This window comes from Cajanus cajan, chromosome 11 (genome assembly GCF_000230855.2).
Source record: "Cajanus cajan strain Asha chromosome 11, NIPB_CcT2T_4, whole genome shotgun sequence".
NCBI classification, from domain to species: Eukaryota; Viridiplantae; Streptophyta; class Magnoliopsida; order Fabales; family Fabaceae; genus Cajanus; species Cajanus cajan.
The window spans coordinates 24704715-24725942 of NC_138527.1; the positions used below are offsets into that span (position 1 = coordinate 24704715).

The 21228-nt window shown below is 35.5% G+C and overlaps 1 protein-coding gene and 1 non-coding gene across 2 annotated transcripts; one reads left to right on the plus strand and one right to left on the minus strand.

Moving 5' to 3' along the window:
• The first annotated feature begins 4560 nt into the window (after positions 1-4560).
• On the plus strand, positions 4561-6336 carry LOC145952995 (UDP-glycosyltransferase 89A2-like). Its single transcript, XM_083066205.1, has one exon. The coding sequence runs from the start codon at positions 4689-4691 to the stop codon at positions 6111-6113; it is 1425 nt and encodes a 474-aa protein (XP_082922331.1). The 5' UTR covers positions 4561-4688; the 3' UTR covers positions 6114-6336.
• Positions 6337-18070: 11734 nt separating this feature from the next.
• LOC145953629 (small nucleolar RNA R71) lies at positions 18071-18176 on the minus strand. Its single transcript, XR_014430912.1, has one exon. It is a non-coding gene; the product is annotated as a small nucleolar RNA R71 (small nucleolar RNA).
• Positions 18177-21228: the final 3052 nt, after the last annotated feature.

Sequence of the window (21228 nt, forward strand, 5' to 3'; positions counted from 1 at the left end):
ATGACAAAATTAACTTTTGAGGTCAACATAGATGTTATAAATAATTGTCTTATATTTATAACAAGATAAATATCAACTTGATAGAAATGTATAACTCCCAGTCTCGCATTTAGACCACACAATGTCTTTGAAGCTTAAGAAAAGAAGAACTAGTTTATGAGTTATAATGGTGAGTATTAGAAACCATGAGCAAACTAAGAGGGACTTAGTCCTACGACTTGTTGTATGAAAGTTTAAAGAGTAATTATAATGTGTATATGAGAAGTGTTAAGGGACACATCTATGTGTTTGAGATGTGGTGTGATAAACTATTGTGCTATAAATTGTTATGTGCATTTGAGATGTTTGTGCTTGTGAACTATATTTTTAACTGAGTCAAGCATGTGATAGGAGATGATAATGTGTATGTCAAATATTGATGTGATGATGATGTGTATGCATGAGATTGACATAAAAATGATGTGCTATGTGAATGACATTAGTCCATGGGATGAAATGATGTACAGAGCTTTATATATGTGACATGTATCATGTGTAGAAAATGTTTTATAATTGTTCATAAGTATTGGTCTTTGGGTAACCACACATGAGTAGCCTAAGGACAATCACATAGTATTAGCCTAAGGCCAATTGTACATGAGTATTGCCTGACCTTTAGCAAATTGTACATGAGTATTGACCTTTAGACAACTGTACATGAGTATTAGTTTTCGGACAACTGCACATGAGTTTTAACCTTTGGACAACCATACATGAGTATTAAAATTCGAGTAATCGTACATGAGTATACACCTAAGTTTTAGCTTCCAGAAAATCGTACATGAGTTTTACTTGCATCACATGCATGTAGCACTACAAAAAAAATGTAAAATAGTGACCAAATTTAGCGATAGAAAAAATCAGTATCTAATCTGCGACCGAATCAGCAACCGATTTAATATTTGGTCATTACATTTCATTCGCGACCGAATTAGCGATCGAATTAATCAGTAACAAGACATTTGGTCGCTGAATCCGTCACTATTTTAAAAAGTTTTTATAATTAAGCTTTGCGACCAAATTAGCGGCCAAATTGTTAAAATTTTAGATATAAATAGCAATCGATGATGATTCGGTGGCTAAAAAATTCTATTGATGTCTAATAGCGACCGCATATAATTCAGTAGCAAAAAAATCCAATAATAGCAACTGAATATAAAATCGGTCGCAACACATTCTAATATTAGCGACCGAATTTTTCGGTCGCTATTCTATCATTAACAAGAAATTAAAAAAGAAAAACAAAACTAAAGTTTTAATTTAAAAATTATATTTAAATAAGACACAAGGTAGCTAAACCATTAAGCTATAACTTCTAGGGTTAGCCTAGTGGTTGGGTGGGGAGGGCTTGGGGTAGTTAGAAGCATGAGGACCTAGGTTCAATCCTCATTGTGGCCATCTTTGTAATCTTTCCTATCTTTACCAAAAAAAACCACTAAGCAAACCCAAGAAACTAAACACTATATATATGTGTGTGTGTGACTAAATACACTTTTGGTCCCCTATAGTGTTTTATCCTACTTTTTTTAATTATGAAATTTTGGTCTTTGAAGTTGCTAAAAAAACATTTCATAATTTGATATTGTTAGTCTTCTTTATCAATTAAATTGTTAAAAAGAATTTCATGACGTGATATTTAAATGACAAGAAAATATTCATTTTATTAAGAAAATGATAAATAATGGTCTAATAAAGATTAGAACCCAGGACCATCAATATAGAAATTATAATTTAGACTACAAAGGTAGCTAACTTTCATAATTAAAAGTTGAATAGTATATTACATACGTATAATATTACTTCTCAAATTAAAAGTTTTAATGTATAGATCAAAATTTTAAAATTAAAAGTTTCTTTTAAGTTTAAAATTTAAAAAATTGTGGATAATATTCACTAACTTATTCTAATTTTTTTTATTTTTTATTGAATAAATATTAATTAATCATATTTTTTATTGAATTATTTAAAAAAATTATTTATTTCTCTAAATATTTATTTATTTTATAATCAATTGGCCCAATAACTTACTTCTATAACGTTTCTTAAGCTATTATAATGCGCAATAAGATAACCAACCAAATAATTCAAATTAATTAAAGAAATAATACATAAATATTATTTTTTGTCCCAAAAATTAAATATCCTATGACTAAAAAGTGATCTCAAGAAGACTAAAATAGTATATAAATGTTATTAACAAAAACCACTAAATTAGTAAAGTTAGAAAAATATAAGTTTTTCAGAGGGGAAAAGAGGAGCAAAGTTAGAAAAATATAAAATTCTCTTTTAAAGATATACTTAAAAAATATTATATTTATATATTTGTTATGCTAAAATAAGTCATTAAATATTTTACAACCTTTTTATTAGGGTTTTATAGTACAAAATACTAATTAAAAATATCTTTATTATTTCAAATTCTTGTAATGAAATCCTTAACCTAGTACTTACCCAATAAAAATTCTATTAGTTTATACCGAATATATTGTGACACATCAATTTTCTTAAAATATAATAATTAATTATCCTTTTATTTTTATTTATTTTAAATTCATCTTCTTAAATTTTTAATTTTACTATGCTAATTATACCAAAATTTAAGTAATTGATTTATTGAGTAATTTTAGCGCATGCTAATTATACCATATCTTAAGCAATTGTTTTTTTTGTTAAATTTATTGATTGTAAATATATAATATAATTTATATGTAATCTTATATTTTTAATTTTTTGATTTAACAAATATTCTAAAATATTCTTTAATCATAAATTATTGTTTATGTATATTATACTTTCATATATACGTCAATATATAATATAAATTAACATTTATATATATATATTAAAGAACGAAAGTGTAATGTACTCTTATTTGTATAATTTTTTATCTTCAAACATCATATTATTAAAAAAATAATTTAATAATATAATATAGATATAAAAATTTAAAATAAAAGATAAAAATATAGTAACATTTATACATATGAAACTCATTTTAAAATTAACATTCAGACAATTTAAAAATATAAACCATAAAAATATTTTAAAAAAACATTATATTAATAAATTTTTATTCATCATTTTTATAAAATTATTTAAATTCATTTTATATTAATAATAATTTCAAAATTTAACATTAATATTAAGTATCAATTTAATATTTAAATTAATTTACTATGTTAACATATTTTTTCCCGCTTAAATATATTTTTCTTTGAAATAAAACAAAATGTATACTAAAAGAATGCTTTTCCCTCTTATAATTATGACTTTTCCCTCTAAAAAAAGTAAAAAATAAAATGTAAAACGTTTCAAGTACATACCCCCAGGAGCCTAAATACCTATTACGCTCAACTTCAACTCACCCGTAGCAAAAAACCTAAACCCCCAAATCGTGGCAATGCTAGCTCCATCGTTCAAGGATTTCCGAGACCCATCGTTCAAGGATTTTTGAGACCCATCGTTCAAGGATTGCTGGCTCCATCGTGACAGCAACATGCTTCCACCGTAACTGCTTGAGTCACAATATATCTCACTCAGTATTCATTTTTCTTTAAAAGAGTGTAATAAATTCCATTTTTTCCTAAAGAGACATAATAAACTGCATTCTTTAGGTGTAATGCCATGATTGTCTTGTGAGATGGATATTCCTTTGTCTTTATGATTTTTTATTTGGTTCAATTAATTTGTGTATAATGTAATTATTGTGCATATCCCTTTTTCTATTAGCAAGAATAGAATATTGATGTTGTTGATGTCTATATGGTGATGCTCATATAAATATAGCTTGTTTTGGAGTTTAAATAGGATAAAAAAAAAATATTTGACTTTATTTGGTGCAGGAGAAATATAACCAACGCTTAAATGAGGTCAAGCAACAAGCCATACATGAAGGCACACAGGGCTCTGCTTCTACCTCTATCAGTGATAATGAAGTTTATTTGCAAGTTGTTAAGGGAAACTTGTATGGACTTGCTAGATTGGGTGATGACTTCATTCGCTCCACACGTCCCTAGTCTTCTATCATAATCATCACTCCTCTACTTGTGTTCAAGTCATAGTGTTTGCCCATTTACAAGTTGTCTTTGACTTTGTAAATTGCGAGTTCATGTGTCATTTTATAACTCTTATCAAGTTAGTAATTTCATTAATTTGGTTAATGCTAATCCAAAATTCTAAATTCTTAATTATTTGATTAAGGATGTATGAAATAGACACTGAAATTGGAGAAAATATAATTAGGTCCTGAAATAGGCTTTTTTAAAGTTTATCATTTGTTAGAATTATTAATTGTTAATTACTGATCTATATACTAATTCAATGATATTCAAATAGAAAATGCATGGTTAAGAAAGGAAATGATGTTAAGAGAAAGTTTGTAGCATGTGTGGAAAGCTTATGATAAAAGTAAATTTTGGTTTAAAGATCTAAAATCTTTCTAATTTAAAAACTATCAAGTTTTTCCTCAAAATCAGAAAACATATTTCAAGGGAAAGGAGTGAAGAAGAAGTGAAGAGTGTTGAGCATCAACAATTGATTGAATAATAAAAGAGGTCAATAATTTCGTGGAAGCATGTCCCCACTGTCGTTGACGAAGAACAAGACACTAGTACGTTGTAGGTCATAAATGAAGTCCAAATTGTTTCCGAATGAACTCATCTTGTAATTCGCACACAACACACACCATGTCCAAAGTTCACATCCTGGTGTTCCCATATCCAGCACAGGGTCACATTCTCGCACTTCTCGATCTCACTCATCACTTAGCCCTTGCAGGCTTAACCCTCACCATCGTAATCACCCCAAAAAACCTTCCAATTCTCAACCCTCTTTTATCCTCTCATCCAAACACGCTCCACACGCTCGTCCTCCCGTTCCCTCCCCACCCAAACATCCCCGCCGGCGTAGAAAACGTGCGTGAGGTCGGCAACACCGGAAACTACCCCTTCATCAACGCCCTCTCTAAACTCCAACCCCAAATCATCCACTGGTTCGCCACCCACCCTAACCCCCCTGTGGCCCTCATCTCCGATTTCTTCCTCGGCTGGACTCACCAACTCGCTACCCAACTCACCATCCCCAGACTCGCCTTTTACGGCGTCGGCGCCTTCCTAACCACCGTCCTCAACCACTGCTGGCAGAATCCACACTTTCGCAACTCAAACGGACTCCTCCACTTCCCCCAACTCCCGGGAACGCCGTCGTTTGAGCGGGACCACCTTCCCTCCGTGTTCCTCCGCTACAGGGAATCAGACCCGGAGTCGGAGTTCGTGAAGGAGAGTTTCCTTTCCAACGCCTCCAGCTGGGGCTCTGTCTTCAACACGTTCCGCGCGTTGGAAGGTCCTTATTTGGATCACATTAAGTTGGGCCAGCCCAGGGTCTTCGCGGTTGGGCCGTTGGGCTCTAACCGGGTGGAGTCCGACCCGGAGAAGGGATCCGAAGTGCTGCAGTGGCTGGATGGGGTGGAAGAAGAAGGTTCGGTGTTGTACGTTTGCTTTGGGAGTCAGAAGCTGTTGAATAAGCATCAAATGGAGGCCTTGGCGTTGGGATTGGAGAGATCCCAAACGCGTTTCCTTTGGGTTGTGAAAACGGCGTCCACAAAGGAACAAATAGAGCAAGGCTATGGCTTGGTTCCTGAGGGCTTTGCGGATCGGGTATCGGGTCGGGGGTTGGTGGTTAGGGGCTGGGCCCCACAGGTGGCGATACTGAGTCACCGAGTTGTGGGAGGGTTTGTGAGTCACTGCGGGTGGAACTCGGTGATGGAGGCGATGGTGAGTGGGGTTGCGATGGTGGGGTGGCCCATGGAGGCGGATCAGTTCGTGAATGCGAGGATGTTGGTGGAGGACAGAGGGGTGGCCGTGAGGGTGTGTTCCGGGGCGGATTCTGTGCCCGACCCGGATGAGTTGGGTCGGGTGGTGGCTGCGGTTATGAGTGGGGAGAGTCCTGAGAAGAGAAGGGCCAAGTTAATGAGAGAGGAAGCGGTTAAGGCTGTGAGTGAAAGTGGGGAATCTTCCATGCACGTCCATCACCTCGTCAAAGCGTTGCTGCACCTTCCTGTTAAACAACAAGGTTGATGCTGCTGAAGCAACACTGCAATTTCCTATGATTCGTTGAAGTGAGACCCTCTGCTTCACTTTTTCAACGTTACTACTAGTTGTAGTACTGCTACTGCGTGTATTTGTCAAGAAGCTGCAAGATACCAATAATGTTAACTGGATTCTGAGACCAAAGATTATGAATTTAAAACTGTAATTTTCGTTAAGAAATTATTATTAGTATACACTCTTCTCAGCTTAATTTTTCTAGTACGATTTAGCGTTGATTTCTAATAAAAAATATTTCTTGATTTCTTATATAAAATAAAAGAGAAACAAAGGCTACGCATCTTACATGTCATCTGTTCTTACCGGAATTTGGCCGTAGGGATGGTCTGCCCAGTAAGATCAGTGAGCCTTCTTTGCTTGATGTGTTTGTTGGTGCTCCAAGATGGGGGAGGTACCTGCAAAAGAGACTCCGATGCCAAAGTTAGGGTTTGTATGAGTATGAGTCTCGTATATATAATGCACATACCTTTGTGTGAATTAGGGTTGTCTTGGGCCTGAGATAAGATATGATATGATACGATATCATATAATATGATACGATCACGTTGTGACATAATATGGTATAATTGGAGAACGGTTTTGGCCTGGGACGAGATCTCCGGGCTCGGGCGTGATCTGTTCGGATTCTGGGCTGACATTGTTCAACGCGTGCTCGGGATGACCCTTATAATGTCAACCCGGGCTGAGAGCCCGGGTGCGAAATGCGGTTAGTACACTAGCCCCCCGAGCTCCGAAGGCCGTAGGCCGAAGAGTTAAGGTCGGGCTCGTGAGAGGAGAGGTGGCTTTGCGCGTACGCTAGCTGGAGGCTCGCCACGTGTCGCGACTGTTCATGCTCTAGAGACGTTTCATTGACGTATTGGGGGCAGTGACGGTTTTTTAATGATGGTTTTGTAATAACTGTGTCATCGGGTGTGCCTTTCAACTGACACGTGTCGCGTCGGTTTTGAATTTCGGGGAGAGTTTTAGCCTTTCTCTCTTCTCGCGCCTCTTCCCTGTCTTTCTTCTGACTTCTCGAGTACGAGAGCTTTTCTTGGTTCCCTTTACCTCATTTCTCTTTTGCGCTTCCGTCGCCGTCGTCGTTTCCGGTAGTCCCTTCTTTGGTAGGGTTGTTTTCTGAGGAGGAGTACCAGGTACTTCCTTTTTATTTGCTTCTTCTCTTTTTTCATGGCCGGTGGAAGTGGTGTCGGATCCTCTGCGTCTGCCAGGGGCAAGGCGCGTGGCAAGGTGGTGGCCGCCGGAAGGGTCACTATTGAGAAGAAAGATTCGCCGCCACCTAGGGGCCCAGAGTCGGGCGTTCCTGGTTACGACTGGGTCAAACGCGCAAAAATAGAATATTGATGTTGTTGATGTCTATATGGTGATGCTCATATAAATATAGCTTGTTTTGGAGTTTAAATAGGATAAACAAAAAAATATTTGACTTTATTTGGTGCAGGAGAAATATAACCAACGTTTAAATGAGGTCAAGCAACAAGCCATACATGAAGGCACACAGGGCTCTGCTTCTACCTCTATCAGTGATAATGAAGTTTATTTGCAAGTTGTTAAGAAGAATGTGAAGGGAAACTTGTATGGGCTTGCTGGATTGGGTGATGACTTCATTCGCTCCACACATCCCTAGTCTTCTGTCATAATCATCACCAGTCACTGCAGATTTGGTCACATAAGCCAGGTGACCAATACTATAGCGACGAGTTTTTTTTGTATAGCAACAAATATTTTCAATCGTTAATTGATAATGTTAATTTTTACTTACATTCTAGTACCAAATTTGTTAACACATTCAACTCTTTTCTAACTTTTGACTTATGTAATCCTCAATTTAACTTCTCTTTTGTAAGTAAAGACACTTTGGTTACACATACAGGGTTATACATATTTAATCCTCATTTTTTGTGATTTTTTGGATAGGTAATCATGTGGGAAGAAGTCATGTCAAATAGAAGAAGCTCGATCGAACTCCAGTGATGCTAGCTGACATTTTCAGTAGACTCACGCTGAGCCCATATCTCAGCTCGCTCAGCACAATAGACTGAGTCACCGAGTTGTGGGAGGGTTTGTGAGTCACTGCGGGTGGAACTCGGTGATGGAGGCGATGGTGAGTGGGGTTGCGATGGTGGGGTGGCCCATGGAGGCGGATCAGTTCGTGAATGCGAGGATGTTGGTGGAGGACAGAGGGGTGGCCGTGAGGGTGTGTTCCGGGGCGGATTCTGTGCCCGACCCGGATGAGTTGGGTCGGGTGGTGGCTGCGGTTATGAGTGGGGAGAGTCCTGAGAAGAGAAGATCCAAGTTAATGAGAGAGGAAGCGGTTAAGGCTGTGAGTGAAAGTGGGGAATCTTCCATGCACGTCCATCACCTCGTCAAAGCATTGCTGCACCTTCCTGTTAAACAACAAGGTTGATGCTGCTGACGCAACACTGCAATTTCCTATGATTCGTTGAAGTGAGTCCCACTTTTTCAACGTTGGACCATCTTTCTAAATATTACTGGTGTACTACAGCTATGCGAATTTTTTTCTCAAATAATATTTTTTTTAAAAAAAATTTACCAAAAAAACATCTATTACACATTATTTATCTAAATAGATCTTTTTACTGTTCTCACTCAGAATTCAGTTCTCGGGGAACCGAATTCTGAGCAGTGTTATTTATTTATTTTTTTTTTTACGTTTTAGTTTTTAAGGAAGAGGAAATCTGGATTCAGAACAGACCGTTCTGCAATCAAAACGGCCCGTTTCAGATAAAAAAATAAACACATGACGAATGGATCAGAATGGACCGTTCTCCAAGCAGAACGACCTGTTTCAGTTGCATAATTGACACATTCCTGAGCCTAAAACGAAAAATACTTATTCCTTGACCAGTTCTGTGAAAGCTGACCATGACTCATCTTATTCAACACAGGTATCAATATGTGATTTGCTTATAACCAAAGAGGCAGCCAAGCCCTCTGAAACAAACTGGCACCATAACAATTTCCTAAGGATAAATACTAATATCTTTCAAACCATCGGTTGAGTTCATTTTAAATTATCCATTTAATTTAACTTTAAAAAGTTTAGTTTTACAATCTTAATTATAAACTAAATTGCATTGCATCATTAAAAAAATATGTTTTAACTTAAAATCCACATATTCAAACTAAATTAATAACTCATTATTGTTAACTATAAATTTAATTTAAAATTATTTAAAACATAATAGTTGAATCAGGATATAAATAGTGCATCGAAAAACTTGTTTTTTGAATCATCAATTGAATTATATCATAAATTGTAAGATGTATGATAAATAAAAACATAATGCCTATACATACAAGATATATAAAAGCACTCTGGGCACATTTTAACATAAAGAAACGGGAAAAATAAAATCATACATAAATATATAGTACATATAAGCTTCAATACAAACAAAGATACAATTATACAAATAATAACAGTTCCAAGGCCAAAAGAAATGACTACACAGTTCAACAACAAAAGCCTCCAAAAGAACCAATGTTGTTGCTAAATAAATGTTGTTGGATCGAGCGCTTACCACTAGGCCAAAAGCTATAGCTGATAGTCAGGGCGCAACTCTTTTTACTTAAGAGCGTAGCAGCCCAAGCGCCATGATTCGACAGTGACTTGGCCCACCTAGCCTCCGCCACGGGACAATTGATGCAACCCGCAACAATCTCCCCCTCAGCAATTGTCCCGCTGGGTATCGAACTCATGACCTTGGCTTTGATACCAATTGTTGGATCGAGCGCTTACCACTAGGCCAAAAGTTATAGCTGATAGTCAGGGCGCAACTCTTTTTACTTAAGAGCGCAGCAGCCCAAGCGCCATGATTCGACAGTGACTTGGCCCACCTAGCCTCCGCCACGGGACAATTGATGCAACCCGCAACAAATGCATATACCAATCCCATCCAAAAAAATATTAGTGTTGCTGCATAAACTTAGCAACAAGTGGTGTTACTACCACACAAAGAAACAACAAAGTTGTAGAACAACAGGTTTTAAAGGAAACAACAAAGAAAAACATAGAGAGCAAGTGAAGGGATGGGACTAACAAGTTGTAGAGGTAACAACAAAGAAAAAAATATAGAACAAGTGAAGGAATGAGATCACGCGACAAGAAGGGAAGCCCTTACCCTTGGGACCACGTTGAAAAAGAACTTGAACAAAGCAAAGAACTCAAAAGAAGCAAATGGACCACGAAAAGTGAAACCCACTAAGAAGGAGTATCATCGGCATTTTTTGTCTCATTTTCATTCAAAAAAAACAATTTTTTAAGGATTTTTAGAACCTGGTCGTGCATGACCCAACCTAGATGTTATATTTCCAATGTTGTTGGAATCACCCAAAAAGGATATCTAGAACTCAAGTTATGATCAAATTAGTGAGTTGAGGTCATGCTATTAGAATTAGGTTAAAATGCTACGATTTTGTAATTTTTAAAAATAGTAGATGACAGAATTAACTTTTGAGGTCAACATAGATGTTATAAATAATTGTCTTATATTTATAACAAGATAAATATCAACTTGATAGAAATGTATAACTCCCAGTCTCGCATTTAGACCACACAATGTCTTTGAAGCTTAAGAAAAGAAGAACTAGTTTATGAGTTATAATGGTGAGTATTAGAAACCATGAGCAAACTAAGAGGGACTTAGTCCTACGACTTGTTGTATGAAAGTTTAAAGAGTAATTATAATGTTTATATGAGAAGTGTTAAGGGACACATCTATGTGTTTGAGATGTGGTGTGATAAACTATTGTGCTATAAATTGTTATGTGCATTTGAGATGTTTGTGCTTGTGAACTATATTTTTAACTAATCAAGCATGTGATAGGAGATGATAATGTGTATGTCAAAGATTGATGTGATGATGATGTGTATGCATGAGATTGACATAAAAATGATGTTCTATGTGAATGACATTAGTCCATGGGATGAAATGATGTACAGAGCTTTATATATGTGACATGTATCATGTGTAGAAAATGTTTTATAATTGTTCATAAGTATTGGTCTTTGGGTAACCACACATGAGTAGCCTAAGGACAATCACATGAGTATTAGCCTAAGGCCAATTGTACATGAGTATTGCCTGACCTTTAGGAAATTGTACATGAGTATTGACCTTTAGACAACTGTACATGAGTATTAGTTTTCGGACAACCGCACATGAGTTTTAACCTTTGGACAACCATACATGAGTATTAAAATTCGAGTAATCGTACATGAGTATACACCTAAGTTTTAGCTTCCAGAAAATCGTACATGAGTTTTACTTGCATCACATGCATGTAGCACTACAAAAAAAAATGTAAAATAGTGACCAAATTTAGCGATAGAAAAAATCAGTATCTAATCTGCGACCGAATCAGCAACCGATTTAATATTTGGTCATTACATTTTGTACGCGACCGAATTAGCGATCGAATTAATTAGTAACAAGACATTTGGTCGCTGAATCCGTCATTATTTTAAAAAGTTTTTATAATTAAGCTTTGCGACCAAATTAGCGGCCAAATTATTAAAATTTTAGATATAAATAACGATCGATGATGATTCGGTGGCTAAAAAATGCTATTGATGTCTAATAGCGACCGCATATAATTCAGTAGCAAAAAAATCCAATAATAGCAACTGAATATAAAATCGGTCGCAACACATTCTAATATTAGCGACCGAATTTTTCGGTCGCTATTCTATCGTTAACAAGAAATTTAAAAAGAAAAACAGAACTAAAGTTTTAATTTAAAAATTATATTTAAATAAGACACAAGGTAGCTAAACCATTAAGCTATAACTTCTAGGGTTAGCCTAGTGGTTGGGTGAGGAGGGCTTGGGGTAGTTAGAAGCATGAGGACCTAGGTTCAATCCTCATTGTGGCCATCTTTGTAATCTTTCCTATCTTTACCAAAAAAAACCACTAAGCAAACCCAAGAAACTAAACACTATATATATGTGTGTGTGTGACTAAATACACTTTTGGTCCCCTATAGTGTTTTATCCTACTTTTTTTAATTATGAAATTTTGGTCTTTGAAGTTGCTAAAAAAACATTTCATAATTTGATATTGTTAGTCTTCTTTATCAATTAAATTGTTAAAAAGAATTTCATGACGTGATATTTAAATGACAAGAAAATATTCATTTTATTAAGAAAATGATAAATAATGGTCTAATAAAGATTAGAACCCAGGACCATCAATATAGAAATTATAATTTAGACTACAAAGGTAGCTAACTTTCATAATTAAAAGTTGAATAGTATATTACATACGTATAATATTACTTCTCAAATTAAAAGTTTTAATGTATAGATCAAAATTTTAAAATTAAAAGTTTCTTTTAAGTTTAAAATTTAAAAAATTGTGGATAATATTCACTAACTTATTCTAATTTTTTTTTATTTTTTATTGAATAAATATTAATTAATCATATTTTTTATTGAATTATTTAAAAAAATTATTTATTTCTCTAAATATTTATTTATTTTATAATCAATTGGCCCAATAACTTACTTCTATAACGTTTCTTAAGCTATTATAATGCGCAATAAGATAACCAACCAAATAATTCAAATTAATTAAAGAAATAATACATAAATATTATTTTTTGTCCCAAAAATTAAATATCCTATGACTAAAAAGTGATCTCAAGAAGACTAAAATAGTATATAAATGTTATTAACAAAAACCACTAAATTAGTAAAGTTAGAAAAATATAAGTTTTTCAGAGGGGAAAAGAGGAGCAAAGTTAGAAAAATATAAAATTCTCTTTTAAAGATATACTTAAAAAATATTATATTTATATATTTGTTATGCTAAAATAAGTCATTAAATATTTTACAACCTTTTTATTAGGGTTTTATAGTACAAAATACTAATTAAAAATATCTTTATTATTTCAAATTCTTGTAATGAAATCCTTAACCTAGTACTTACCCAATAAAAATTCTATTAGTTTATACCGAATATATTGTGACACATCAATTTTCTTAAAATATAATAATTAATTATCCTTTTATTTTTATTTATTTTAAATTCATCTTCTTAAATTTTTAATTTTACTATGCTAATTATACCAAAATTTAAGTAATTGATTTATTGAGTAATTTTAGCGCATGCTAATTATACCATATCTTAAGCAATTGTTTTTTTTGTTAAATTTATTGATTGTAAATATATAATATAATTTATATGTAATCTTATATTTTTAATTTTTTGATTTAACAAATATTCTAAAATATTCTTTAATCATAAATTATTGTTTATGTATATTATACTTTCATATATACGTCAATATATAATATAAATTAACATTTATATATATATATTAAAGAACGAAAGTGTAATGTACTCTTATTTGTATAATTTTTTATCTTCAAACATCATATTATTAAAAAAATAATTTAATAATATAATATAGATATAAAAATTTAAAATAAAAGATAAAAATATAGTAACATTTATACATATGAAACTCATTTTAAAATTAACATTCAGACAATTTAAAAATATAAACCATAAAAATATTTTAAAAAAACATTATATTAATAAATTTTTATTCATCATTTTTATAAAATTATTTAAATTCATTTTATATTAATAATAATTTCAAAATTTAACATTAATATTAAGTATCAATTTAATATTTAAATTAATTTACTATGTTAACATATTTTTTCCCGCTTAAATATATTTTTCTTTGAAATAAAACAAAATGTATACTAAAAGAATGCTTTTCCTCTTATAATTATGACTTTTCCCTCTAAAAAAAGTAAAAAATAAAATGTAAAACGTTTCAAGTACATACCCCCAGGAGCCTAAATACCTATTACGCTCAACTTCAACTCACCCGTAGCAAAAAACCTAAACCCCCAAATCGTGGCAATGCTAGCTCCATCGTTCAAGGATTTCCGAGACCCATCGTTCAAGGATTTTTGAGACCCATCGTTCAAGGATTGCTGGCTCCATCGTGACAGCAACATGCTTCCACCGTAACTGCTTGAGTCACAATATATCTCACTCAGTATTCATTTTTCTTTAAAAGAGTGTAATAAATTCCATTTTTTCCTAAAGAGACATAATAAACTGCATTCTTTAGGTGTAATGCCATGATTGTCTTGTGAGATGGATATTCCTTTGTCTTTATGATTTTTTATTTGGTTCAATTAATTTGTGTATAATGTAATTATTGTGCATATCCCTTTTTCTATTAGCAAGAATAGAATATTGATGTTGTTGATGTCTATATGGTGATGCTCATATAAATATAGCTTGTTTTGGAGTTTAAATAGGATAAAAAAAAAATATTTGACTTTATTTGGTGCAGGAGAAATATAACCAACGCTTAAATGAGGTCAAGCAACAAGCCATACATGAAGGCACACAGGGCTCTGCTTCTACCTCTATCAGTGATAATGAAGTTTATTTGCAAGTTGTTAAGGGAAACTTGTATGGACTTGCTAGATTGGGTGATGACTTCATTCGCTCCACACGTCCCTAGTCTTCTATCATAATCATCACTCCTCTACTTGTGTTCAAGTCATAGTGTTTGCCCATTTACAAGTTGTCTTTGACTTTGTAAATTGCGAGTTCATGTGTCATTTTATAACTCTTATCAAGTTAGTAGTTTCATTAATTTGGTTAATGCTAATCCAAAATTCTAAATTCTTAATTATTTGATTAAGGATGTATGAAATAGACACTGAAATTGGAGAAAATATAATTAGGTCCTGAAATAGGCTTTTTTAAAGTTTATCATTTGTTAGAATTATTAATTGTTAATTACTGATCTATATACTAATTCAATGATATTCAAATAGAAAATGCATGGTTAAGAAAGGAAATGATGTTAAGAGAAAGTTTGTAGCATGTGTGGAAAGCTTATGATAAAAGTAAATTTTGGTTTAAAGATCTAAAATCTTTCTAATTTAAAAACTATCAAGTTTTTCCTCAAAATCAGAAAACATATTTCAAGGGAAAGGAGTGAAGAAGAAGTGAAGAGTGTTGAGCATCAACAATTGATTGAATAATAAAAGAGGTCAATAATTTCGTGGAAGCATGTCCCCACTGTCGTTGACGAAGAACAAGACACTAGTACGTTGTAGGTCATAAATGAAGTCCAAATTGTTTCCGAATGAACTCATCTTGTAATTCGCACACAACACACACCATGTCCAAAGTTCACATCCTGGTGTTCCCATATCCAGCACAGGGTCACATTCTCGCACTTCTCGATCTCACTCATCACTTAGCCCTTGCAGGCTTAACCCTCACCATCGTAATCACCCCAAAAAACCTTCCAATTCTCAACCCTCTTTTATCCTCTCATCCAAACACGCTCCACACGCTCGTCCTCCCGTTCCCTCCCCACCCAAACATCCCCGCCGGCGTAGAAAACGTGCGTGAGGTCGGCAACACCGGAAACTACCCCTTCATCAACGCCCTCTCTAAACTCCAACCCCAAATCATCCACTGGTTCGCCACCCACCCTAACCCCCCTGTGGCCCTCATCTCCGATTTCTTCCTCGGCTGGACTCACCAACTCGCTACCCAACTCACCATCCCCAGACTCGCCTTTTACGGCGTCGGCGCCTTCCTAACCACCGTCCTCAACCACTGCTGGATTGGGTGAAGAATGTGAAGAATTTAAGTTGTTAAGAAGAATGTGAAGGGAAACTTGTATGGGCTTGCTGGATTGGGTGATGACTTCATTCGCTCCACACATCCCTAGTCTTCTGTCATAATCATCACCAGTCACTGCAGATTTGGTCACATAAGCCAGGTGACCAATACTATAGCGACGAGTTTTTTTTGTATAGCAACAAATATTTTCAATCGTTAATTGATAATGTTAATTTTTACTTACATTCTAGTACCAAATTTGTTAACACATTCAACTCTTTTCTAACTTTTGACTTATGTAATCCTCAATTTAACTTCTCTTTTGTAAGTAAAGACACTTTGGTTACACATACAGGGTTATACATATTTAATCCTCATTTTTTGTGATTTTTTGGATAGGTAATCATGTGGGAAGAAGTCATGTCAAATAGAAGAAGCTCGATTGAACTCCAGTGATGCTAGCTGACATTTTCAGTAGACTCACGCTGAGCCCATATCTCAGCTCGCTCAGCGCAATAGATCAGGCTGAGTTGATGGAGATTTGGCATCGCGATGGGCGTGTTCAATCACGCGCCCGGCGCGCCTCCCGTCATGCGCCAAGCGCGTATCGTAGCGTTCTGAGCGCGTCACTTAAAGAGTTGCGTGGCTTGATATAATTTCTGGCTGAGCGCGAAAGGGAATAATCTGGAAGGAGGGACCAAAGGAGGAGCGAAGTACAGGTCAAAGGGAGAAGCTAGGGCTCACTTCTTCACCATTGTTTCTCATTGGTTTTCTTCCATTCTTCCTCTTTTGATGTATCTTGCTAATCTCATGGACATGGATTGCTAAAACCCCTTTGTTGGGGTTAGATGTAACCAACTTGACTCTCATGTAACTTGTTTGAATATATATATATATATCTTCTTCGTTCAAATGTTAGTATCATGTTCTTGTGCTTAATGCTTGTATGGAATGATCAACTATTACATGATTTGTGATTACTTTTGGTGTGGGAATATCATTGGTAATCTTGTTTGAGAATGTGGTACCTAGTAAACTTGTGTCTAGGAATGGAACATGATTTACTTGTTGTTTGGAGCCCTTTTACTTAATGCAAGTGGATTTATTGAAGTATTCAAGGGATTGATATTTTATAATGAAACTTAGGCTCTTTTAACCAAAGAATTGGAACTAGAGTAAATTAGTGGGATAGCATTAATGTTTGAATGGGAAGGAATGTTTCTTATGCATGAGATTAAAGTTGGTGAAGTCTAACCCTAACATTTCATTCATATAAGTTAATTTTCAAAATCGCATTCCAAGTGTTTGATGAAAGTTCACTTTAGTTCATTTGCTCTTTTTAACTTAACAATTACAATCCATCAAATATGAAATCATTCTTTAGTCTGTATTAGCTTTAATTCCACATATTGCCATTGTATTACTCAAGTCCTTTGGGAAGAACGACTATTACTTCTACTTACTACTTGTGCGATTGGTTCGCTTGCCATATCGGAAGAAATCGTTTAACAAGTTTTTGGCGCTGTTGCCAGGGACCTGTGTCTCAATACAAGGCAATTGTGTAATTATAGTTATACTAGACTCCATTCTTTATTCTTGAATTTTCTTTCTTGTAAGCCAATATTTTATTTTACTTTATTTTATTTTATTTGTGGGCTAACTTGTTGCTCTAGTATCTGGTGTGTTCTGTGTATGCAGGGTACTATCCGAACAAGACAGGTCATTTCTTCGGAACCTTTACTTAGTGATCCAGAGATTGAGAAAACAGTTAGGAGAAACAATAGCAACACAAGAAGACAGAGGCTACTAAATCAACAAGTCACCCACCAAACTTCATCTTCTCAAACTATCACTACTCAACATTTCGATCCAGCTGCAGAAGGAGAAATGGCTAAAGAAGAGCATCATAATCCATTTAATCAACCTCCAAGGAGAACTATTGGGGATTCTATTCTCTATACCAGCCCCCGAAATTTCTCTAGCATAGTGAGGCCTGCTATGAATGAGAAGATTGCTTAAATGAAGCCAGCTCTCTTGCAACTCATAAGCTCTCATCAGTTTGCCGGTTTAGATCATGAAGACCCACATACTCATTTGTACACCTTCTATGAGTTGTGTGGCTCAGTTGAAATTTCTGGAGATGACGAAGAGGCTCTGTTCATGAGGCTATTTCCATTCTCTCTACTGGGAAGGCCAAGGCTTGGCTCCAGTCACAACCCAACCAAAGTCTAACCAGTTGGAGGGATGTGGAGACAAAATTTTTGGCTCGTTTCTTCCCACCATCCAAGAATACGGAGGCCAAGGCCGTTATTGCTACATTTGTGCAAGGAGTTGATGAACCCTTATGTGAGGCATGGGAGAGATATAAATCTTTGCTTAGGAAGTGTCCCAATCATGGTTTTGATATAGAGATGCAAGTTCAGACTTTTTGCAATGGTTTACAACCACAAACAAAAATGATTTTGGATGCTTCTTTTGGTGGCTTTGTTTTGTTCAAGACTGCCGATGAAGCTATCACAATCATTGAGTCTATGGCATCTATTGACTTGCGAAGCCAACATGGGAGGGGTCAAGCACAAAGGAGGGGAGTATTAGAATTAAGCACTCAAGACGCCCTCTTAGCCCAACATAAGCTTCTTACTCAACAAATTGAAGCTCTCAATCAACAAATGGATAAATTACCTCAACAACTCCAAGCCATGCATGCTAATCCTTGCCAAACTCAACAAGTTATGCGGTGTGATTTTTGTGGAGGTGATCATTCCAATGGCAATTGTCAAGCTCCTAGTGGCTCCCAAGGTGAAGAGTTCAACTATATGGGGAACCAAGGACGCCAAAATTTCTCTAACAATCCTTATCCTAGTTCTTATAACCAAGGGTGGAGAAATAATAATGCTCAATTTGGAGGGAAACAAGACATGGGTGCATCAAGTAGTAGACTTCACTCTCCACAACAACAATACCCACCGTTGTATGAAAGAACTACCAAACTAGAAGATACATTGCAGCAATTTATGCAATTATCCCTTCAAAACCAAAAGAATATAGATGCTTCAATTAAAAATTTGGAGGTGCAAGTGGGACAATTGGCCAAACAGTTAGCAGACCAGTAGAGTGGATCTTTCTCCGCTAATACACAAACAAATCCCAAGGAGCATTGTAAGGTTGTGTCTACAAGAAGTGGGAAGAAGTTTGGAGAGAATAATCAAAATGATAGACAAGAAAATGTGATGAAAGAAAATAGCGGGGCAGAAGACAATGATGAGAGTGTAGTGGAAGAGGTGGAGAATAAGAGAGTGAGTGGAGAAATAGAGAAAAAGAAAAAAGAGATTAAGAAGGAAGTTAGGAAAGCCCCACCTACAAAGAATCTTCCATACCCACATGCTCCTTCAAGAAAAGACAAAGAGAGGCAATTTGCAAGGTTTCTAGACATTTTTAAGAGGTTGCAAATTAATATTCCATTTTCAGAAGCCTTAGAGAAAATGCCAACTTATGCTAAATTTATGAAAGAGTTATTGTCAAAGAAAAGAAGATTCATTGAAGAAGAAACTATTGAGTTGGAGGCCGGTTGTAGTGCAATCATTCAGAAGTCCCTACCCTAGAAATCTAAGGATCCAGGCAGTTTCACGATCCCTGTAACCATAGGTGCTCTACCTGTGGGTAAAGCCTTGTTGGACTTAGGGGCCAGCATTAACTTGATGCCCTTGTCTATGATGAGAAGGATAGGAGATTTGGAGGCTAGACCAACTCGGATGACATTACAATTAGCTGATAGATCAATTAAGTATCCTCATGGAGTGGTGGAGGATGTTTTGGTCAAGGTGGAAAAGTTCATGTTCCCGGTGGATTTTGTGGTAATGGACATGGAAGAGGATATAGTGGTTCCTCTAATACTTGGTAGGCCTTTCATGAAAATCGCCAAGGTTATTATTGATGTGGATGATGGAAAGTTAAAAGTGAGAGTCCAAGATGAGGAAGTGAATTTCAATGTCTTTGAAGCCATGCAATACCCCAATGATAAAAATGATTGTATGAGGGTGGATATACTTGATGATGTGATCTTTGCCGCTTCAAGCCAAATACATAGTCAAAGCTCTTTGGAGAAAGCCCTCATTGAAGCTTTCGAGTTTTTGAATGATGAAGAGGAGAAAGAAATTGAGGCTTGTTTAAGGAACTTGAACTCAACCAAAGAAGTTCCTGAAAGAAATATAAAATTTAAAGAATTGCATGAGAGTTTGAGGTCTGAAGAGCAAAAGTTAGAATTGAAAGTTTTGCCTTCACATCTTAAATATGTTTTTCTTGAAGAGGGTAACAACAAACCAGTCATCATCAGTAGCTCCCTTTCTGACAATGAGGAGAAGAGGTTAATTGAGGTGTTACAGCTGAATTGAGAAGCCATAGGTTGGACCCTATCTGATTTGAAAGGCATTAGTCCCTCTTATTGCATGCACAAAATTCACATGGAGCAGGACTATAGGCCTGTGGCTCAACCTCAAAGGCGTTTGAACCCAACCATGAAAGAAGTTGTAAAGAAGGAAGTTCAAAAATTGTTGGAGGCAGGGATGATCTATCCTATCTCAGACAGTGCGTGGGTCAGTCCTGTGCAAGTAGTTCCCAAGAAGGGTGGAATGACTGTAATCCACAATGAAAAAAATGAATTGATCCCCACAAGGACTGTCGCAGGTTGGAGGATGTGTATAGACTACAGGAAATTGAACAAAGCCACAAGAAAAGATCACTTCCCTTTGCCCTTCATGGATCAAATGTTGGAATGGTTAGCGGGGCAAGCATACTATTGTTTTCTGGATGGATATTCAGGTTATAATCAGATTGCAGTGGATCTAGAAGATCAAGAGAAAATAGCCTTCACATGCCCTTTTGGTGTTTTTGCTTATAAGAAAATGCCATTTGGGTTATGTAATGCTCCAGCTACATTTCAACAGTGCATGCTTGGTATCTTCTCTGACTTGGTGGAAAAATGCATTGAAGTTTTCATGGATGACTTCTCAGTTTTTGGGTCTTCTTTTGATACTTGCTTGGGCAATTTAGACACCGCACTGAAGCGGTGTGTGGAAACCAATCTGGTGCTCAATTGGGAGAAATGTCACTTCATGGTGACTGAAGGCATTGTCTTAGGCCACAAGATTTCTTGCAGGGGGATTGAGGTGGACAAAGCCAAAATTGAAGTCATTGAGAAATTACCCCCACCAATCAACGTTAAAGGAATCAGAAGCTTCTTAGGACATGCTGGGTTCTACAGGAGATTCATCAAGGATTTCTCCAAGATTGCAAAACTATTGAGCAACTTGCTAAATAAGGATACCCCGTTTAAATTTGATGCAAATTGTTTATCTACTTTTGAGACCTTGAAAAACAAACTCATTTCTGCACCAGTGATCACTGCTCCTAACTGGTAGTTTGGTTTTGAACTTATGTGTGATGCCAGTGATTAT